Source organism: Triturus cristatus, chromosome 2_2 (assembly GCF_964204655.1).
Source record: "Triturus cristatus chromosome 2_2, aTriCri1.1, whole genome shotgun sequence".
Lineage (NCBI taxonomy): Eukaryota > Metazoa > Chordata > Amphibia > Caudata > Salamandridae > Triturus > Triturus cristatus.
The window spans coordinates 855,212,614-855,236,163 of NC_140582.1; the positions used below are offsets into that span (position 1 = coordinate 855,212,614).

Below are 23,550 nucleotides of genomic sequence, written 5' to 3' on the forward strand. Positions count from 1 at the left end.
CGAGGACCTTTTCAGGTTGGGCTTCCTGCATTCGCCTCCCTCCGGGTGGCTTTCTTTCTGCAGGGTGACATCTTTCACTTGACTCCTACACGGGATGCTTCATTCTGTTTTGCTTGCTCTACTCCGCTCATTCTTGTGATTGGGCGGTATGCTCATGTGTCCTTTTACATCCCTATGCCCTGGGTTGTCCAGTGTGGGATCTACTCGTGTTGCTCCAGCCCCCTGCTATCCCCTTCTCAATCGCCTTGGGGTCTCTTACCTCCCCTGCGGTCCATTGATTTGAACTCTATTGGCTCTGCCTCATTTTATAGATCTCTTACTGGGGATAAGGCGTACCTTTTTGGTGCCGTCTTGTAGGGGATTCTTTGCTCATGTGTTCTTGATTTGTTGTCCTTCACGGTTATATATTGTGGTTGCAGACTTTCTGGCGTCTGCCATGATGTTTTTTCACATCATCTTCTACCTCCGGGGGAGGTTTAGCCATCGCTTTTGCGGGGTTGCTTCTCAGAGCAATGCCCTGCTCTTTCCCTTCACTAGTTTTCAATACACAGTGCCTGGCACTGTCCTTTATGGTGCTGTTTTTCACCATTCAATTTCTTTTTCTTTTTCTTTTTCTTTTTCATCTTTTTCACACACTGTTCCCATATTCTCACAGTTTTTGGTGGTGGCGCCGCGTTGTGGCGCAGAAAAGTTTCTTCGAAAACTGACGTCCGCGCGCTGGGAGGGGCATATATTGCTCCGCTGACGTCACGTCGGTGGACGACGTCAGGGCGGACCTGTGCAGCGCTGCCCCCCGGCGCGCAGAGGTGCTGCTGTGGAAAGTTTTCCGGATCCAGTCTGACGCCTGGGGATATTCTAAGTTAAGGAATCTGCGGCTAGACTGTTTCTCTACCAGATACATCATTACCGAAGTTAAGTAACTCGTCCAACTGGACCTCTACCTATAAGGTGGCCCAAGTACGCAATAGAACCCTACACTTCCTGGCACTTGCTTGGCTTGATGGTGAGTTTTGAAGCGCCTCAAGGACCTTTCTAAGATGGATCAGGTGATCCTGCCAGGTGGAGGCATAGACAGCAATATCTTCATGATATGCTGCACTAATGGACTCCAATCCAACAAGTACTTTGTTCACCAAACTTTGGAAGGTGGCAGGGGCATTCTTTAGCTAGAAAGGCATCACAGTGAACTGGTAATGCCCATCTGGGGTCGAGAATGCTGATTTCTATTTTGCTCCAGGGGTTAGACCAATCTGCCAGTACCCAGATGTGAAATCAAAAGTACTGAGATATTTGGCTGCACCTAACCTGTCAATTAATTCATCAGCTCTTGGGATAGGCTGTGGATCTGTCATAGTGACAGCATTGAGACCCATACTTTGTCCTAGTTGGAATTCCACCAGTGCAGCATTTTGATCAGACCATTGCTTTTTGTGTTCTTGGCTTGCCTCAAGGTTTTTATTGTCGATCCCCACGTACTCCGCCATCCTCAAACGAACGCCAAGCACAGTCTATTATGTCCAGTTTGGGTTCTTCTGAGAGGGTTCTCCCAGCGTTCCTTTATTAGACTTAGTGGACCTCTATGAGATGGCCAAACAGACGCTCAAAGGGACTAAAGCGCACTCTTTTCTGTGGCACCTCTCTGTAAGGAAATAGCAGGCATGGGAGAAAGACATCCCATCTCAGCTTTTCAGGGAGTCCAATGATACTGCCTTTCATGATATTGAATCTATTAAACAGACCATTGGTTTGTGGATGATAATGTGGTTGTAAACGTATACGTCACCCCACCTTGCTTTTAGGTAACCAGACATGAAGTTCCTACCTCTTTCGGAAATCACCTCCTTAGGAAAGCTAGCTCTAGTAAAAAATACTTCGGAGGGCCCTGGCAACTGCAAGAGCAGTGACAATTCCTAATTGGAATTGCTTCAGGATACCTGGCGGCATTATCCACTACCACCAATAAAGATCTTTTACATCATGCTGTCTTGGGGTCAAGGAGACCAACAATGTCAATCCCTACCCTCTTAAAGGGACCCCAGCCACTGGTAGTTTAATTAAGGGGATGTAGGAGGCTGGATTAGAATAAGGTGCACACTTATTTAAGTGAAGCACCTTGCTCTAATCCAGGCAACCCTTATGTTGATTTTAGTTGTCTTTGATAACCATAGAAAGCTCTGAGTGGTAGCTGCGGAGAGAAGCCTTCAGGCTTAGTCCAGAAGGATTGTTAAGCAGCTTGTTTTACCAGACCTAATCATATAGTGCAGGTTAAATGAAAAAGAACCACACAGTGTAGTTATATAAAATAGGTCTGTCTATTATACACACGAACGCATTGGTATATCTCCTACCCAGAGATATCAACACAATACACACAATACTTCAATTGTAAACAAGTAAGTAAGCACAAATACACAGTGTTCTCCAGGGGGAAGACCAAACCATGTACTAAAGAAGTGGAATGCGAACTATGACTGTAGTCAAGACTTGGACCAGGAGAATCAAAAGAGCTGGAGATACAAGGAGCCACCCAAGGTAAGTACCTAGGAACTCCACGGATGCTGTGTGCAGAGTGGAAACACAGTTGCGTACTCAATGCAAGTCAATGAGAAAGTTTTTGTTGCAGTTTTCAAGAAGGACCCTTCCCAGTGGAAGACAGAAGGTTGGAGAGTCTCCCCACCCGTGGATACCCCAGCAACCAGGATACCTACACTCAAGAAGCCAGGTAAATAGGTGCGAATTAACGTCGGAATCTGCTGTAGACTACAATGGAGGACTTCAGGAAAGATGCCTCTGGCGAAGAAGGTGAAAGTGTCCGGTGGATTCTAGATCAGAATACCTACAAGCAGAGGGGACAGAGTCTATGCCACTCGGGGGTGACCAGGAGGCATGGAAGAGCAATGACCACCGATGAGAGGAGATGCATGAGTAATGACGGTGACCTTGTTGTTGCAGCTGTGAGGACCAAGCGATGCTGTGGAACACCAGGAGCCATTCATGAGCTGTCCCACATTGTAAGTCGAGAACCAGGGGGTTGGGGTCCGGCCGGAGCACCAACAATCCTTGGCAGCAGCAACAGACCTGGTAAACGAAAAAGGAGCAACGTTGGTCCAGCAAGGTCCAAAGGACTCCCCAATTGCAGGAGAGTCGGAGCAGGCACCGAACAACCAGGGGAGCCCACTGAAGCCAAAGAAGAAGCTCAAGAGGACTTCCAGAATCTCACTAAAGATGCAGGCCCACGGTGCAGAGGATGCGGTGAGGACGAAAATCTTGTCAGGGAGAGATGTTTGAGCTTCTTGTAACACAAAGATCTCTGGAATACAGAGCCAACAAGCCTTGGCTACGGCAAGTCTATGCATTGCCCAGGGGTTCTGTTCCAGTGATACCGATGAGGGATACTGGCCCCATACTTGACGAGAATACACGTCCAGCCTTGTGGGAGTTGCAGAACCACCACCTGTGTTGCTGAACCTTTCGAAGTCCGTGGGACGTCAGGAGCTGCAGACGGTCAGCTTTGTTGGTATGCTTGCAGATGCCAGGGAGTAACTCCTTCACTCCAAGGGAGATTCCTTCGGATGTCTTTGATGCCCACAGGCCTGGAGAGGAACCTGGAAGAAGCACATATGAAAAATACTTGCAGAACAGCAAGACCAGGAGCAGCAGGAGTCTTCCTTGGTGCAGTCTCGGTTCCAGACGAAGTCCAGGTGCCCGAACGGTCGAAGTTGAAATGGTTTCGGGTTTGAATCGTGTCCCATAACGAATCTGAAGAGCCACCCACAGGTAAGCCCTTAAGTGCCCCATGGAAATGTTTAGGACGATTCAAGGATCCCTCCCCGAGGAGGGAGTGGACAGAGGGGAGGATACTCCTATGTTCTTTGTCCAGTTTTGCGCCAGAGCGAGACCAAAGGGCTCCCTGAACTGGCTCAAACTGAAGTATGCAAGGAGGGTCACCAAATGTGCCCTTCAAAGCAGTCTGGTGGCGGTGGCAAGCACCCCCATCCCAACCAAATACACAAAATCCTGTCTGGGAGGTTGCCACACATCTCTGTGACAGCCTATTGTTCTACCTTCCCCTGCTGGAGCTCAACTCAGCAGCCGGAAGAGAGAATCATGTCTGGAGTTGGCAGCAGCACTGGCTTGCTGGCAGACCCTGCAAGGCTGTTACTGGTAGTATGGGGGGGGGGGGGGGGGGCTTTCCGTAGGAGCTCCCATTGCATGCAATCATACCTCCAACACCTGTAACGGTGTTGGGGTTTAATTCCAACTTGTTTGATACCAACCATGCCCAGGTTCAACACTGCCAATATATAGTTATCCATCATGTAATGACGCATGGCCACTATATGTATCAAAATGGCTGACCGCACTTGCAAAGCCTGGAGAATCGACTGGGGTTTGTAGGGGGTGCCCTGCTCATGCAAGGCACCCTCACACTTATAACCTAGCACCCTGCCTTCAGGATTGAAAGGCTGGCAAAGTACTTACCACTATCAACTTTAGGGAGAAAGCATAATGACTAGGGTCCAGATTAGCATGATCCCAGTCAGACTAGTAATAAAACAGGATAACACAAGCAAAAAGTAGAGGTAACCATGGAATCAGATCCTACTTTCAAACATGGGGCCTTTGGCTGCTTCCTGTCTTAGCAGTGGCTTGACAAGTAACACAGGATTTGTAAATTTTCTTCACTTTCTGGGTCATACCTGGCCAGTAGAAGTGGGTGACTAACCTACTGCATATTTTTTCTGGCCAAGGTGCCTAGCTAGGGGGATGTCATGTGCTAAGGTGAGTAAGAACTCCAGGTACTGCTGAGGCACTACCACTCTCCTGGTGGAACCATGTTTAGGGTTTCTGGCCTCAGTGTAAAGGAGTCCCTTCTCCCAATAGGTCCTATGGGAGCCACTAACATCTCTCCCTTCCTGGTTAGAAGCTTGCTGTTTAAGACTCTCAAGAGTGGGACAAGTCCTCAGTCCCTGACCGAGATCTTCCCTAGAGGTTCTCCCTGGACCTAGGAGCTCTGCCATACAAGGCCCAATTCCTGGTGCTCAGTTCCCTAAAGGGCTGACAGGTCTTCTCCTTAGGAGAGGGGACCTGAGCCTGTGTCCAAAGAGAAGATGGTTCCCCACCCTTCTTTCCTTTTCTGTTGGAGGATAGGGCGATTTATTCCAGGCTCCAATTCCTCTTTTTCACCCTTGACTTTGCTCTGCGCTCTAGTTTTCACACATACCCATTCAGGTATTCACAGCATGGCTGCATCGCTTCTCATCTCCACCTCAGCCCATGCTGAGATCTGCAGATCATTGCCTTGCAGACACTTCTACTGGAACTGCAGAGGACACAACCACCTTCTTTTGGCTAGTAACCCCTCCTTATTCCAGGGGCACCATAGCCATGTGATGAACATTGGTAATGTTATCATCATTGATAGCAGGATAAGTTTGTCCAGTTTTGTACTGCTCTGGGGTTATTTGTATTTTAGTCACCAAGATGCCACTTGCACCTGTATCTGTCAGTGCTTCTGCTTCAACTCTATTATATTTGTCTTTTGTTGGTACTTCTCCAGGCTACTGGGCTAGTAAGCTAGGGAAGCTATAACAAACCCTCCACCCCCCCAAAAAAAACTTTTTGGGATTCAAGTTTTTACCCTGGTAACTATCCTTTAGTGAGTGTCTATGGGCTCACTCTCCTGAACAAGTTTTTGGGGACCTTTTAGAAGACTCTAGGTTTTCCCTTCTTTGTCCCACACCTTTCCTCTGGGGAGGATTAGTAACTCCTTTCCTTTGGTCACCCACACCCTGGGTCTTTCTGGACACTGTCCTTTTGACCCAGTCATTAGCCTTCTTCCCCAGTTGGAGCAAGACCAACCCTAAGTCCACTAAGTACTGATGCAGTTTTTCTGAAGTACAGTTTAACAGATGGTCTTTCATAAGTAAATTATAATCTGATAGAGACTACTAGCCGCAGATTCCTTAACGTAGAATTATCCCCAGGCGTGAGACTGGACCCGGAAAACCTTTCTTGTCCCAGCATCTCTGCGCGCTGGGGGGCGGCACCACGTCACTCCGCCCTGCCGTCTTCCGCGGGCGTGACGTCAGCGAGGTCACATAAGCCCCACCCCGGCTCGTTGACGTCAGTTTTCTTCTTTTCCGCGGACAACGCGGATCCGGATAGTGTCCCTGGCCTGTTTCAGGCCTTCTTTTTACGCTTTGCGTTTTTCTGGGAACAATGTGCGAATGCCTTTGGGCTTCAAGACGTGCTCGTCTTGCGTGTGCCAGATGTCGGCGATGGACCCGCACCCCATTTGTATGTGGTGTTCGGAGGAGCACCACGACTCCACGGACAGGAGGCTTGTCAGCAGGTGAAACAGAATTCCCAGCGGGAGCGCCGGATGAAACTCCTCTCGGCCCACATGTCCAGGTCGGCGTCGTCACCACGTCCGTTCCCCGCGGAAGGGTTTAAGAACCACCGTCTCCGACATCGTCCCTCTCCGAGGCAGCAAGGGCGTCGCTCACCTGTTGGTAAGTGTCGCAGTTTGTTCCAGAGGCCCGGTCCCCGCTCTGTGGGGTCTGTGGGTTCTCCGTGGGTTGTGTGGCCCCACGCGTCACCACCCTACCCGCCCGTTCCCTGGTGTGGGGGAGACCAAGGCCCAAATGGAGGCCTTTGTGGCGGCCTTGCAGGCCTCTTTGGCTCTTCCTTTTCCTCCTCTTCCTGGGACATCTGCGGAACCCTTGCCATGTGCGGGGCCTTCTGCGGCTCCAGCCCCGGTGCCGACGGGTTCGGCTTCAGGTTCTGGAGATGTGGTGTCATTGGGGTGCGCCCCTATGGGGTTCCCTCCTTCGGACCACAGCGCCTCTGCCTCGCCGCAAACCCCTGTGGGGGTCCCTGTGGTGTCGCGGGAGGTTGCCAAGGCTCGTCCTCGATTCCCCCTCAGTCCTCTGGGCAGGCGGCGGCCTTTTCCAAGGCCGAGCTGATGCCGCTCAGGTGCCGGGGGCTGCTGGCCCTGGCGGCGCCACAGGGGCTGGCTAGGGGCCGGGGCATGTCCCTGGGCCCCCCCGTCTCTCCCTGCAGGCGGCTGCCTCATTGGAAGTCGATTCTGTGCCTTTTCGGTGCCGTTCTTTGGCCGCCCCGGCCCCGTTCTCCCGCTGCGCGAGTCGTGGCAGAGGTCGTCTCGGCGTCCCCTTCGGTGCCGGTCGACGTTGAGCTGACGCCTGTGGCGGACTCCACGTTGCCGTGCCGGCGTCGGGTTGTTGATTTGTCTTCGGACGCCCCATCTTCTCCAGAGGTTTGGCAACTGTTTGATTCTTCTTCTCTGGAGACAGGATGCTGCGTCGGGCCATTTCCCTGGTGTCTTCCAAGGAGGGCTCTTCGCCGTCCCCGCGCCCGCAGTCTTCCCCTGAGGCGCCTCAGGTTCCCCACTCGTCTGTCAACCTTTCCCCATTTTGGGCTTGGCCTTTCCTTCCTCCGGTTGGGCTGGGGGACGGCCGGCTTAGCTTGCAGCCGTCGCCCACGGAGAAATTGCTTTCCCCACCGTGTTGCCCTACGGATGCCCGGCTGTCTCCACGGCTGCGGGGATTTATTTTTTTCATGGGCGACCCGGCTGCCCATTTCCCCGTGGATCCTTTGCTGGAGGTTCTCCATCAGGGCTCTGGTGGACGGGAGCTGCTTCTTCCCTTCGAAGCTTCACTCCATAATTCTCTCTTGGGAGCATCCTGCCACGGGTGACCCGGTGCCCCAGCCGCTTCTGCACCGCCACCGTCCTGCTCCGCATGCTCCTGTTTGCCTTTCCTTCCACCCTTTTACCAGGGGCCCTCTTTTGCAGACTGCCTTTCCCTCCTTGTCATCGGTGTTGTCTCCCCGTCACGGGAGGCCCGGTGGTTAGATTCCTGGGGGCACAACATCTTCGCCTCCTCCGGTGCTGCCTTGCGGGCGCTTAACATGCTTTGTGTGTTGGCCAGAGCCACTTCTTGCTTGTGGGATTTGGTGGAGTCCCTTCTGTCTTCCGCTTTCTCAGGAGGGTGCCTGCGCTGATCTGCGGCACCATGTGTTGGATGGCCGGGAGCTGGCGGCATTTATTCTTCTCTCGGCTCTGGACGTTTCTGAGGTGCTTGGTCATACCATGGCTGCTTCAGTGGCCCTCCGTCGCCATGCTTGGCTGAGGGATAGTATTTTCCCTGAGAACGTTAGGGAGCGGCTGGTTGACCTCCCCTTCGATGGCGCTCTTTTGTTTCACGCCCCTGCGGATTCTGCCATTCAGAGGTTCCTTGCGGGGCTTCGTCGTCTTCCTCCACCTCCCCCTCCTCCTCAGTGGATGTCGGTCTGTGTTCTGGGAGGTGTTCTCCAGTTGTTTTCTGGGGTCTAGAATGGGTGGCCCCGGTTGTGTGTTCTGTGTGGTTGGTGTGCCTTCAGTTGGCCCTTCGGTGCTGTTGACTGCTGGTTCAGCCCATCTTTTTTGACTTGTGGTTTTGGCTGTTGGTAAGCCCGTGTAGGTCCTGTGATTGGGCATTTTGTGTCTTCTTTATTGGCTGTTTGGCAAGCTGTCTGCGGTTCTACCCGCAGGCTTTTCTGTGTGTCCTCTGCTGCTGAATTCTTTCCTCAGAGGTTTTCCAATGTTTTCTTGGGACGTAGCATACCCTACGTGGGGTCTTTGTAGCTATTACATAGCTCTGTTTTAGGCTGAGGTGTTGTGGTCGCCCTTTCGTGATCCTTGCTCTTCTTGGCGTCACGGTATATCGCAGGCGTGCTCCCTTTGGCACTTGTCTTGGCGCAGCTTGCGTGGCGCGCGGGTCTGTCCTCCTCCATGTTCGCCACGTCGCTAGGCCAGTCTGGCTTGCTGTCTGCGGTATAGTGTTGTGCCGCTTCCGCCCTTCTGTCTGGCGTTTCGGCCTGGTTCTCTGTCTGGTGTACTTGGCTTTACTTGTCTTCCTGCGTTCTGGTTTCCGGCCTGGGTCCGTTCTCAGTGTCTTTCTCTTCTGACTGGTCCCACTTCTTTCGTGAGTCAGTGTGTGTGTTCTGGACTGGCCCCGCCTTTCGGGTGTGTTCTGGCCCTCCTTGGCCTCTGCCTTCGGCTTGTGCCTGGCTTGTTCTGGTGCACTGCTCCGTGCTGTTGCCTGCTGCTGGCTGCGCATGCATGCACATACCTGCTTGTTCTGGTCCACCATCGTGACTTTTGATGTGCTCTCTTGTGCCCCTGCCTCTGGTTCCGCTGGGGCTTGTGAACCTGTCCCTTTCTTCTTACGCCTGCGCTATTGGCGGTGGGGCCGTTCCCGCCTTGTTCGCTGCTTGTGGCTGAGGTTGTTCAGCTGTTTCCTCTCACTGTGTGTGCTTCTTACGGTGGGCCCTGCCTCCGGTTCTACCTCTTCTCCCTGGGGTTCGAGGTGGTTCTTTGTTCCCTGAAGGCCTTCAGGCGCTGTCTGCCCCTGCGAGGGGTTGGGCGGTTCTCCCTCAGTTGGGCTTGGGATCTCCTGGCCTTCCCTTCTTGTTCCTGTGACATGTCCCCTGCTGGGGCCCAGTGTCTCTCCTGCTGGGAGGCTCTTTCGCTGGCCCTCTTCCCTTCTGGGTATGGCTAGGGTATCTATTCTACGTTAAGGAATCTGCGGCTAGTAGTCTCTATGAGATGTACAAGTTACTTACCATTGGTAATGATGTATCTGATAGAGACGATTCTAGCTGCAGATTCCTTCACGACCCGCACTTCCTCCCCGTTCTGCAAGGACCCTCTGCTTGGGTTTCTGCACTCTCGCCCCCTCTGGGTGGCTTGTCTTCTGTGGGTGTCCTCTTCGCTTCCTTCTGGTCAGGCTGTCCGGTGCTGCTTTATGGTTCCACACCACACCACACCACACCACAACCCACCCCCCCCCCACCTTCTTTCTTTTGATACAGGGCTGGTTGGTTGCTGCCCTTACTTCCCTCCAGCTGGTTTCTCTCCAGTGTAGGGGTCTCCTCTTGCTCTTTTTCCCTTCTTTGTTGGTGTTTTTGATCCCCTTACGGTCTTCTGTGTTGGGGATTCTTTACCTGTGCTTTGGCCTCCTGCTCCTTTCCGGGGGCCTGGCCCTCCTTGACCGCGTGCTCTGGGGATGGATTGCTGTTGCTCATCTGTTCTTTGCTTGTGGCCCTTCCCTGTGTGGTTTGTGGTTGCACTCTCTCTCCCTCTCTCTCTCTCTCTCTCTCTCTCTCTCTCTCTCTCTCTCTCTCTCTCTCTCTCTCTCACACTCTCTCTCTCTCACACACTCTCTCACACTCTCACACTCTCACACTCTCACACTCTCACACTCTCACATGCTCACACTCTCTCATGCTCACACTCTCTCATGCTCACACTCTCTCATGCTCACACTCTCTCATGCTCACACTCTCTCATGCTCACACTCTCTCATGCTCACACTCTCTCATGCTCACACTCTCTCATGCTCACACTCTCTCATGCTCACACTCTCTCATGCTCACACTCTCTCATGCTCACACTCTCTCATGCTCACACTCTCTCATGCTCACACTCTCTCATGCTCACACTCTCTCATGCTCACACTCTCTCATGCTCACACTCTCTCATGCTCACACTCTCTCATGCTCACACTCTCTCATGCTCACACTCTCTCATGCTCACACTCTGTCTCTCACTCTCTCTCTCACTCTCACTCTCACTCTCTCTCTCACACTCACTCTCTCTCTCTCTCACACTCACTCTCTCTCACACTCACTCTCTCTCTCTCTCTCACACTCACTCTCTCTCTCTCTCTCTCTCTCACACTCACTCTCTCTCTCTCTCTCACACTCACTCTCTCTCTCACACTCACTCTCCCTGCGCTTTCATATACTTGTGCTTCCCGGATGGCTATTGCCTTGGCTTGCTCGTTGTACCTCAAAGTGGTGCTCTGTTTTTTCCCTGCTATGGCTTCGCTGCTATAGCTTTCTGGTGCCGACTGGTGCTGTTCCTCACCCTTTGTTTCTTTCTGTTTTGTTTCTCTGCTTTTTCACACACTCTTCCCATGCTCTCCTCAGTTTTGTTGTGATGGGTCTGCGTTGTGGTGCGGAAAAGTTCTCCGAAGCAAACTGACGTCAACGCGCCGGGGTGGGGCTTATGTGACCTCGCTGACGTCACGCCCGCGGAAGACGGCGGGGCAGAGTTGCGTGGTGCCTCCCCCCGGCACACACAGATACTGGGACAAGAAAAGTTTTCCGGGTCCAGTCCTACGCCTGGGGATAATTCTACGTTAAGGAATTTGCTGCTAGAATCGTCTCTACCAGATACATCGTTACCGGAGGTAAGTAACTTGTACATCTTGCACCTTACTTCCTTCAACCAGCCACCTAGTTTTTTGTCTGAAGTTAACAAAATCTACCCAGGAATGACTAGAGATTTTGAGAGTCCCCCTGAACTTAATCCTGTACTCCTCAGTGGTGAGTCCAAAGCTGTCGATCAGTGTATCCTTTTTGATGTCATAGGACTCAGTATCTGCCTCATTCAGTGTCAGGAGTCTCGATCCCTGCACTTTCCTAAGAAAAACTCCAAAAGTAGAGAGCCCCAGTATTTCTGGTGTATCCTTCTCATTTTACAGACACTATCAAAGGGTGCAAACCATTTGGGAACAATCCCTTTGGGGATTATGAGATCAAAAGTTTCCTCTCCTTCCCAATTTATAGGTGCTAGATCCATCTCAGCTCTTTTTCTTTCTATGGCTAGGATTTTGGCCTCAAGGGCTGCTCTTCTGGATAGTCTCAAGTACTAGGCCCTCTTTATTTAGCTCTTATTGCTTTCCTGAGTGGCCTGACCTAACCTATCCACAGTAATGGAAGACGCTCTAGGTACAGTTCTAGGGTAGATGTGAGGGGGTACCTCATCACCTTCTCTAGTGAGTTTTGGGCGACCGTCTCCTGGAGAACTCTCCCCACTGTATCACTGTCCATCTCTTCTAGAGGGGTGTCTGGATCTTCTATTGAATTGGTTAGATCAAATTCTACAAGGTGCTCCTGGAGCTGTATTTTGTTGGGTTTCAACCGGTTTTGGTTTTGCTGGCTGTACAGCGATTCCTTAACTGCAAGTTGCTGATAAGGTGTCTGGGATGAGTTCCTGGACATTCTCCACTGTGCTTTTTAAGGCCTATGTGACTAGTATACTTTTTAAATATATAAGACAATGGACTGGGGTACTTAAATCAATGCTTCCAACAGTTCAAATTAGTTAATTTAGAAAAAAACGAAAATCAAAACAAAATTGCAAAAATATTTTTGATTAATGTCAGTTTTGGGTTTCTTTGTGGAATCACCCATTGACCAAGTGGTATCAGCAAATGCAAAGTCTTTAACCCCATTGATGATCAACCAGTGTAGTGAGCTCGCTTTCTATGTAGTGTACCAAAATGAGGTCCAGACTGCCCTTATTGGTTTACATGGTTTAAATTAATAATCCCAAGTGCTCTCTTTGTGGAAGTTTATGCGAACAGGTTAAGCTCATCAGAAGATAGTATTAAGCAATCGTTTTACACACAGTCAATAAATCACACACACACACACACATGAATAAACTCAAGTCCAATTTAGAAAAATGACAGATTTCATTATAATTTTAGACACCAATATCTTCGGAATCAGGTAAATACTTAAGATGTTATATATTTTTACAGGTAGACCAGTAGCAAATAACAGCTGTCAAATTTGATGCATGAGCCTCAAACGTGGTAATTGTTATCCTATAGGAGAAACATTTACTGCGTACGTACACTTACAAGCGATTCTCAAGGTTACTGTCCTGGATTTGAGGTGCTTAGGGGCCAAGGTCCAAAGAACCACCAGCAGTTTGGATTTACCTGACCTGGTTTGTCCGGGTGCAGAGGTGCTGGTGGCGAAGGTAGCCCTGAACTCTACCTGTTAGTCTATGGAGAAGAACTTGTTGAAAGAAAAGCTGCAAGCGGGGACTTGGGGACAAGCCCAGCAGAACCCAAAGGGAGCTCGGTTCTTGAGGGTCTCTGGAGTACAGGGACAATGCTGGTTTACTTGTAGCTGGGCTGGTGTGCTCTGGTTCAGAGCTGTTTTGCTACGGCGGGTCGCTGCTGTAAGAGCCTTTCACTTTGTGTTGACAACCTGGAGAGGGGAAGAAAACAAGACTCGAGGGCAACTCTCAGTGCTGGCCTTGGAGATCCTGACGTCCATCGTTGATGGGTCGGTGTGGGTGCCGGTTGTGCCCTAACTGGATATGCAACAGGCCTTGGGAGTTGCAAGGGCTCTGGTACCCATTGTGTTGGTGCAGGGAGGCTCAGGGAAGGCTCAGCATCTCAAGACTTGGTGAACCGACGGGACTGACCTCCTGGTGAGTTGCTCCCTTGGTGGTCAGCAAAATGGTGAACCTGGCCAATGCAGTAAGTTCATGCAGATGCAGAGGCGTGGCTCCTCCACCCCAATGGAGATCTTTGCTGGTTGTTGAGATGCTGGACACTCCTCCAAAGGTGTGGGGTGGATATGCACCTTTTGAACAAGTCAGTCTCAAAGATGGTAGAGGGGCAAGCAGCCTGGCAACAATCTTTGGTGCAGGTCCTCTGTTCTCGCTCTGTCGATCCTACTTCGTCCTTCCTCATTTTCCAATGCACTTGATCTGCGTTCCTGGTATCAGAAGCCACCTAAGTACTGAATTTAGGGGCATTAAGGGGAGTGTAAGGTAGTAGTCAATGGACTACCTACCCCTGGGGTGCCTTCACCCCTGTATGACCACTACCTGTGAGAGTGGGCATAAACCTGACCCAGAGTTCCTAAGTCCTCTAAAAACAAGATGGTGGAACCCTTCTTCGTGGTTCACTTCAGGTAGCCCACCTTAGGGGTGTGACTAGCCTGAGAGTTAACACATATTCTGACTAGCTAATGTTCCCATCTGTCCTAGTGCCAGATAGGCCTCCGGGTAGAGGGTGTACCATCTCCCAGATCCGAGGGAAGCCAGGGTCGCTAATCAAAAGGTGGTAGAGGCTTTGAAGCCTCGGGCCTTGATTTGCTAAATCACTAGCCATCCTGTTCGAGGTGGTGTTATCACCTTCCATCAGAGCAGGCATTGTCCCTGATCTCGGAGAGCGTGAGCTGTCACCCACAGGGGTGTCCGAAACTCGACTGTGGTGGCAGGCTGGTTGATACTAGTCAGCCAGCACACTAAAGGACCAGTGAGTTTTCAGGGGGAAGCTCTAAGGGGCCCTCTGGGTGCATGACAAAATGGATTTAGTACTGGCAACAGTACAGATTTATCAAGAGAAGTGTTTGATACCAAACTCCAATATTTTCAGTGAAGCCATTATGTAGCTGGGTAACTTGTAATGACCAGTGCCCAGTACATTTGTTTAAGATGCTTCCTGAACATTTGCAATGTCATGGCATTGGAACCAGACATCACAGAGACCTATCTGCTCATGCAGATATTGCCTCACATATTATATAGCGCACCCTGCCTTAGGGTTCTGAGGCCTACTGTAGAGGTGACTTACATATAGTATGTGCAGTGTGCATGTGCATGGAACACAGGGAGTGTGGCATATTGTGTTTTCAAAACAGTTTTGCACCGTTTCACGCAGCCTGCAGTAGCAGTCTGCAGGCAATTTGTGTGTGGGTCCCTAAGGGTGGCATAATACATGCTGAAGTCCTTAGGGCCCTCTTTAGTATCCATACTCTTGGTACCAGTGGTACCACTTACTAGGATTTACAGGGGTGGTAAAGGCCCTGCCAATTGTGGTACAATTAGACATTTACCTTGTCTTAAGGGAAAGAGCACTGGCACTGTGGTCTGGTTAGTAGGGACCCATTGCACATTCAGTTTCAAAGCATCGGTACTAGGGCAAAAAGTGGGAATGACCATGTCAAAAGGAGTCACTTACCTACAGAACCACACTGGCCTTTCCTGTTAGTGTACACTAACATTAAAAGGCCTACCCCAGGTCAATATCTAGTTCTGCAGAGTCCCCTCTGCGCCAGGCTACCTGTGTGCAGTTAATGGGCTGTGCGTGACTGTAGTCTTACGCGTGCAGGTGTGGACACTCTTAACCAGCCAAGAACCCGTTACCCTTTGTGCGTAGCAGCGGCCTTATCTTAATAGTCGGACACTGGGGGTAACACACGCAGTCCATGTATTGTATATGTACTGTGAGCGAGTCACCAGTTGTGAAGCTCATTCTTAGTAAAAAGATAAAAAACAGAGGTAATCTGAAAGTGAACCACTTTTCATTACACTGAGATTGTAGTGCGGATAATGCTTGTACCTTGCTCTTTTATAGATACTTCTTTCTGCCGATTCCCCAGGTGCCAGATTAGATCCAGAAACATTTCCATAGTACCTCCTACACTGGAATGTGGCGCAATATGGGTCTGCATTGACACTGTTCAGCTCTACTAGAAGATGGTTGTCAGTTATATTCTTTGCACGCCACCAGACATGGATTCCAAACTTCCTCTCGTCTCTCAGAGACACTTTTGCCTAAGATTTTCTACAAATTTCCTGTGTGTGCACGGGATGTCACCTCCTAAAATGATAGGTTTCAAGCCCTTTATGGACTGTTGAAAACAAATGTCTGTCATGGATCTCCACTAGGTGCTTCTAAAGTGTCTGCGGTCGAGCCATGACTCCAAGACCTTTGGAGACTAAACCTCAATGTACTCAAAGGCCATCGGGGAATGCGAGCCAAAACTTTACATTGCCAAGCACAAGAAGACGCAGCGCACAGCCTCAGTCCTGTACCCGCTACTGGAGTCAACTGAGCTACTCTAGAGGCCGGTCTTCATCGCGCTCAAAATCTTTGAGTAAGCACCAGAAACCTAAGAAGTCAAAGCAGAGTTCTGCTTCTCGCCATTCCCCCTACCCTGACGAAGCAATTTGGCGGCGCAAATGGTCCTGTCCCTGCTCTAGAAGTCGGCTGACTTAGGAGCAAATTCTGGAGCTGGGTCCTGCACAACTTGAATTTCCGTAGCCTTCAGCCACGCTGCTCCAGATCGAAGAGTTTGCACAAATATGCTCCGGCTCTTCAAAACTCTGCTGAGTCCCTCTGGTGATCCTTCCTGTCCCATGGAGCCTAGGTGCCCTGCTCCTGCATTGCCCCTGGCTGGTTCACCCCTGGCACCAGTATCGACACCACTCCTGGTGCCTGCCAGCACGCCAGGCTCGGGTACGTTGACGCCCACATTTGTGACCTCTATCATCCATTCCAGCGGCGACTCTATTCCGGTCCAAATTCATCAAACCTCCCAATCGAATCTGACCAAGGTTTCGCTGTTAGCTTTTCTTCAAGGCAGACAACATTCACTCCGTTCCCTATTTGCAACAAATTAAGACCATGATGGTGACCAGCCTGATGAGTTTGTTGAGTCCTATGCAGATGATAATTGGTATGAGGACTTGCATGACTTGAGGGCTGGTTATGTCCCTGGAAATAGCCCTTTGCTTTCCTGTGTTCTGCATCTTCTCAATCTTTTCCTCCGAAAGGAGACATTTAAGATGCTCACCCTGGCCCAGGTCTTTTCTGCCCTCGTCCCTGGAGACTGAATCTTGGCGTCGTACCTGTAGGATGCCAATATCCAGTCTCCAGGGTCGAGGATAGACAAGATCTGGGCCAGGGAGAGCATCTTGATTTTCTCCTTTCGGAGGAAGTGATTGAAAAGACGCACATCCTGCCCTGCTGGCCTGTCTGCACTACCTGAGGTTTGAGGTGGGAGAGGAGCATTTCCAGTTCGCTGTGCTCCCTTTTGGACTCACCAACACCCCTCAGTGTGATAGCAGTCATGGCAGCACACATTCAGAGTTCAGAGTGCCAGTCTTCCTATCTTGACAACTGGCTGCTGTAGGGGGTTCGCCCCTGGCAGTAGTCAACCTCCTCCAGAATATGGTGACTAGGGTTCACTATAAACATGCCAAAGCCACACATGACTCCTTACCAGATGAACCCCCTTCCTTTGAACCATTCTGTACATGGTTCGGTTTTGTGCATTTCTCCCGATAGAGAGTCCAGGACATTCAGGCTATTCTGATCTTTCAGACTTGGTCCTGGATTTTGGTGAGGCTGACTGAGGCTGGGACTGATGACCTCTTGCATCCTGCGGGGTTAGCATGCCACATGGCATATTTGGGCTCTGCACTTGGTTCTGAAGTCCCAGTACGCCCAGCATCAATGTGGATGTCCAGATTTCAGAGGAGACTGTGAAAAAACTGCAGTGTTGCCTTACCTACTGCGATTGGGTCAAAAAGTATTCTAAAAGTAAGCACTTTGTAATTTAACCTGCTTTTACCCACATGTAACAATTGCAAATCCATTCCCAATTGCTTTTCCTTGTAATGTCTTGCATTTAAGAATATATCTCTAAGCCTAACTGCTTGCCCACTCTACTACAAAGAGAGCTGTTAGTACTTACCTAATTTAGCCTCTGCTATACCTCTTGGGACTCCCTTGACTCTGCACACACTATAACTTACTTTAGTATAGTATATACAAACCCAGCTTCCTACACTGATGCACTGCCTCTGGGTTAGGGTGGCCAACTGGTAGAGATGGAGATCTGAAAGAAACAGTCAGTTATAGATTCCTTACCTTAAAATTACCCTCAGGTGTCAGACTGGATCCGGAAAGTTTTTCGTCAGCAGTACCCCTGCGCGTCGGAAGGTGGCGTCCATCGACTCCGCGTTCGTTGTCTGTGTTGTGGTTGCCGGGATGACGTAGCGGTAGCTACATAGACGCCTTCCTCGCGCGCTGATGTCAGTTCTTTCTTTTTCCGCGCCAGCAAGCGCAGATCCGGAGAGAGCGGTACCTCCAGTCACTTTTTGACTGATTTTATTCTCGAATTTTGTCGAATTAGTCTTTTGAGTCTATCGACTCCTGGTGCACGCGGGATGCCCGGATTTAAGGCCTGCGGCTCCTGTAACTGACTGATGTCGGTGATGGTCCCACACCGTGTGTGCCTCTATTGCCTGGAGAGCAACCATGACCTCAAGCCGTGCTCCGACTGCTGGACCATGGCCCGAAGACTTTGCAGGAGTGGCCCCAAAAGCTACTCAAGTTCCGGCAGTCGTCTCCGTGTCACTCGAGGTCCCGGTCTCAGGAGGTCGAGGGACCGGTCGCGGAGCCACCACCATTCTTCGTCTAAGTCTTCACAGTCTGGGTCAGGTAAGTCGAAGCACAAGAAGAAGTCGAAGAAGCATCGTCGCTCTTCGACTTCTCCCCGTCCGTCGCGACGAGGGATGTGGGTGGTGGCCCTCCTGTGGCTTCGTGCCTGGAGACCGATGGGTCGACTTTGGGTTTCACCTCCTTTCTGGGACCCGATGTGACCCCTACCCAACTTCGGACTTTCTAGGAAGCGATGCATTCCATCTTTGGCCAGCGTGAATCCGCCGGGCCCCCTCGGATTTGGCTGGGTCCCCTGGGATTAGTGCCGGTATACCGTGTTACGCCCCCTCCACCCCCGCGCCGATTCCACCGGCACCACGTCTGCAACCGGCGTCGGCTGTGTCCCCAGCAAACCCTGGTCTCCATCTCGAGGTAGACGCAGAGTCGGACCGGCAGAGTCGGACGGGCGTCGACCGTCGCTGCCAGGTATTTTTGTGCCCCTGTTCTACCCTGGCTCTTTGAGACCAGATTGTCAGCCAGAGGAGGGTGAGGAGGACTGGGAGAGGTCTGGGGGACCCTTTGACTGACCAGTTGACTATGAGCCGGACTGGAGAGAGGAACTGGGGAAAGCCAGTGGTCTGGCTACCTCACTGGATACCTTACCATACCTTGGCATGTCGTCTCCTACCGTGGCTACAGAGGAAGGAGTGTCATACGTAGTGGTGTTGCGTAGGGCGGCCGAGGCTCTCCACCTCGAGCTACCTATGGTGGCAGTCAGGACTAACCTCCTGACAGAGGTCGTTCAACCGGCAGCGAGTTCTTCGGAGCTCCTGCTGCCTTTTAATGAAGCCCTCATGGACATCCTTTTGGGCACCTGTTCCAGGCCCAGCACAGGGGCTCCTGTGGACAGGATGATTGCCCGACTCCACCGCCCGGCCCCGGGCGACCACACTTTTCTATCCCAACACCCCACCCCTGAGAGCTTGGTGGTCCAAGCCTCTGCTTCCAAAGGCGCATTCCCTAACGCACCACCCAATAGGGAATCCAAAAACCTGGACCACGTAGGTACGAATATGTTTTCTTCTGCCAGCTTTGGACTGTGACATTATCTTGGCAGCTAGGCGTCCCTCCACTAAGACGGTATACGCGTGCAAATGGAACAAATTTGTGGCATGGTGCACAGCAAAGGCTGTGAATCCCCTTTCTGAGGTTTTCTTGTTCCTCCTTTCTTTGGCCCAGCAGGGCTGTGCTCTGGGCACTCTAAAGGGCTACCTCTTGGCCATTTCAGCCTTCCTTAGGCTTCCTGATCAGCCTTCCCTTTTCAAGTCCCCTGTTGTAAATAGATTCTTTGTAATGCCTCAGTGGGACTTGAACTTGGTGCTCACCTACCCCATGTGCGCTCCCTTTGAGCCGCTACAGAACTGTCCTCTCAGACTTCTCACTTAGAAAACTGCCTTTCTGGTGGACAAGACCTCTGCACGCAGGGCGAGTGATCTACATGCTCTTTCTTCCAAGCCTCCCTTTCTGGCTGTTCACCCGGACAAGGTGGTCCTTAGAACTAGACCCTCCTTTCTTACCAAGGTGGTTACTTCTTTCCGCATTGGCCAAACCATCACTTTGCCCACCTTCATTCCGCCTCCACATCCTTCAAAAGAGGAAGCGAGGCTCCACGGTTTGGATCCAAAATGTGCACTTTCCTCCTACTTGGATCGCACCAAACGATTCCGGGTGGACGACCAGCTCTTTGTTGGTTACGTGGGCGCTAAGAAAGGTCGTGCCGTGCACAAACTGACCATCTCCAGGTGGGTCGTTCTGTGCATCAAAGCTTGCTATTTATCAAAGAAGGAGCCTCCAGTGGGACTGTGTGCCCATTCCACCCGGACGGCAGCCACCCCTGCTTTGGGACGAAGAGTTCCCCTTAATGACATTTGTCAGGCAGCTACGTGGGCATCGCTGCACACGTTCACCAAACACTGCTGCCTGGACAACCAAGTCCGGAGAGACTGCTTCTTTGGCCGTTCTGTTCTCCCGGACTTTCTGGTGTGAACTTAGTTCGCAGACCCATCTCCCGGGTTGGTATTGCTGGGGTATCTATTCTAAGGTAAGGAATCTATAACTGTTTCTTTCAGATGAACAAGTTACTTAACTTCGGTAACGATATAGCTGTAAGAAACATAGGTTAGTTATAGATTCCTTACCGCCCCACCCATCCTCCCTGTTCTGCGAACTGACTTCTAGGGTTAAGGACTTCCTTTCAGGGCCCTAGTTTTGTGCACCAGTGGTCAGTGTCTTGCATGGCTCTGCACTTCTGGCATTGAAAGTCGTGTACAGAACTGACAGCGTGTGAGGGCGGTGTCTATGTAGCTACCGCGACGTCATCCAGGCGCCAACGACGGACGTGGAGTCGACCGACGCCACCTTTCGACGCGCAGGGGTACTGCTGACGAAAAACTTTCTGGATCCCGTCTGACGCCTGGCGGTAAATCTAAGGTAAGGAATCTGTAACTAACCTATGTTTCTTACAGATATATTGTTACCGTAGGTATGTAACTTGTTCATTAGAGGCCTCTGCTCTTTCGGGGAATGCCAGCTCCTGATGAACCTTCTGCATCTGAGGGCCATCCAGTTGGCACTGCAATCCTTCCAGCTATCAACGAAAGGGAGGCTGATGCAAGTATGTGGTAGCGCACCAAGCAGAGTGGGGTGGGGTGGCATACTCTCTGCCTGGATGCATTGTAACTTCTGATCCGCCAAGTAATTTTCCTGGTTGTGGCACTTATTTAGTCTCCACCCCCCACTCTTCATTTACATAGTAGAATGGTGTTGGTGCGTAGCCGCAGGCCACCACCTTCGGCCGTGGAGGTACTATGGAAAAATTCCCAGATCCCGTGAGATGGCTGGGAAATATTCAAAAGGTGAGAAATCTACAGCTAGATAGTCTGTACCAGAAAGAGCATTACCAAAGGTAAGTAACTTGTTCGTTAGCTAGAGAACTATGTTAGTGAACTTTAAAATCAATAAAAATAGGTTTTGGTATATATTTAAATACTGGTCAAAAGGGGCTTGTATTTATTCAAAATGGTAGCCAATATCGGGAGAATTACTTTATAGTCAGGTGAATGCACTACTAAATAAACATCTATTTACTGCTAAATATAAAATTGCAGTGGGCTCCTAGTCCAGTAGGGAACCACTCCAGTATGCGAAGCTATGAAAAAAACCTAAAGTATCTTAGTTCTTGTCAAGTTGGTTTTAGAAATTTCAGATTTCAGTCTAGTTTTTACAGTTTCCAGGGTAAATGACCAATTATTTTTTTCTTTCTTCTCCCCTAGCCACTCAGTAGAAGCCTGAATGCTGATGTTCCAGAACAGCTTGTAACACCCTTAGTTTCTTTGGGTCACATTTCTATGTTGGCACCAGACCAGTTTGCTTCACCCATGAAGTCTGTGGTCGCAAATTTCATAGTGAAAGATCTTCTTATGAACGACAGGGTAAATATATGTTCTGCCTTTAATTTACCGTCTGTAGCTTGTACACAGTCTTATTTGCAATCATTTCTCTAATTAAACCAATGTGACAGTAATCTGTTATCTGGTGTTTTACACACTGTTTGTGTCTCTACAATTTATAGTCTAATGGTGAAAGAAATGGGAAATTGTGGTCGCCAGATGATGAGGTGTCCCCAGAGGTACTGTCAAAGGTAAGATATTGTTTGAGACACTCCATAGAATTGTATGTAATTAGTGTGGTGATATTAAGTCAGTAGTTTGAAGTAGTCTTTCGAACAGCAAAGAAATTTTGCATCTGCTGTCTAGAGAGAAAGACCTCCTACTGGAATGAGCTCTTAGACAGCTTCCCAAACTGTGGGTTGCCAGCTGATTTCCAGTGGGTTGACAAATAGCAATAACTAAAGATGCCTTTGTATTTTATATTAATCGTGTCACATTTGCAGTGCTTTCAAGACCAAGACCAGATGTCAGGCTAATTGCTGCTTAATATTTTAACATGGGAATTGGTGTTTACGTCTCCTTTTTTGGACTCACAAAGTGAGAATAGTTTTTAAAGTGAACTATATGACAATCATGCTTGGTCACAGGGAGTGTGGAAGGAAAGGCTGTATATCGTTTTTGTAACACAACAGCATTTAAATACCTGTACACATTTCAGAATATATCAGCAGTTAGGAAAGCAAAAATGAACCACTTTTCTCCAATGCTGAAGTTTGATGAAACAAACATTTTAATAGGACTGAAACAAATTTAGAAACTTTTATTATTTGGTAATGCTCAAATGTTAAATATTCACTTAAACCCCCTTTCTATACATTATCGTTTATGTGCAATACTGTTTTATCATTAAAACTGTATTAGCAAATTTAGTGACCATTTCATTGGAAAATGTGCTGTCTGTAAATGACACTACCACACAATGCTTTAAAATCTATTTACAACAGTGTGCGTCATAATGCACCATCAGCACCCTTACCACACTCCTGCTGAATACATGTGCAACACTTTGTAGGAAGCTAGGATTTTTAACTATCCCTCTGACTTCAGTAATGTTACATTGATGCCAGCACCCCCACTCTGAAAAAGTTTCAGCGCTCCGTTCATCAACTCCTTGTGTTTGCTTTGTTAGCCCTAAATTGGCAGGGTATGCCCAGATGTGGGTCCCTTGCTCACTTTGCCACTGGATTCAAGTTAGCCTGGCTGATGAGGGCTGTTAGCCCAAAACCGGCCCCAGGATGCGTGTTTACGGTCCAGGGAAAACATGGCTTGGCAGTTAGGACTGGACTGTTCCCACGAGGCACAGGGTCAAGATTGATTTGCATATAGCTGTGTCTGAACTGGTGTGGCGAAGTGAGCTAAAGAATGATGATGGATTTAACCCAGATCTGTGACTGGGGGTGAGTGTCTGAAAAGTTTCAGCGCTCCGTCCATCATCATCTTGTGTTTGCTTTGGAGCGTGACCACAACACACATTTGTGCTGCAATTGCCGTGCCATGGTGCCGAAGGCTTTGATGGCGCAGTCCCTAAAGCTGATTGCTGTCCGGGATCACCGAGGTCGCCTCACCGAGAGGATGGTCTGAGCCCAGCTCTGGTAGATCGAAGTCCTCTTTTGAAGGCAATGACAGGTAAGAGACACCACAAGAAGTCAAAGCGTGCTTCGACTTTGCACCGTACAACGTGGCGGAGGAACCTCTATGTTCGAGCCTCTGTGGAGAGGGTGTCCGGGTCTGCTCCACGTTTCCCTCCCTTTCCAAGTCCAGGAGCGACCCTCCGCCCAACTTAGAGATTTATGATGCCATGTGTACAATATATGAGCAGTCTAACCCTGCTAGTGCGCCCTCTGGCCCGCAGGCTCAGATGACAGAGGAGTACCCGTGGGTTCCGAGTCTTGGGCTCCTGCCCCGGTGCTACGACCCCCTACTGGACCAATTACCATGTCCGGACCAGCACCAGTCGCACATCCACAGCGACCTTCCCCGGCCCACTGGCG

At 50.1% G+C, this 23,550-nt stretch overlaps 1 protein-coding gene across 1 annotated transcript in view; it reads left to right on the forward strand.

The window, feature by feature from the left end:
• Positions 1–23,550, forward strand: part of PDS5A (PDS5 cohesin associated factor A) — a 1,513,477-nt gene that overhangs the window by 738,746 nt on the left and 751,181 nt on the right. Inside the window, exons 21-22 of the mRNA XM_085642237.1 lie at positions 21,383–21,541; positions 21,682–21,750. Of these exons, the coding sequence (XP_085498363.1) occupies positions 21,383–21,541; positions 21,682–21,750 (228 nt within the window). The remainder of the gene's footprint in view (positions 1–21,382; positions 21,542–21,681; positions 21,751–23,550) is intronic.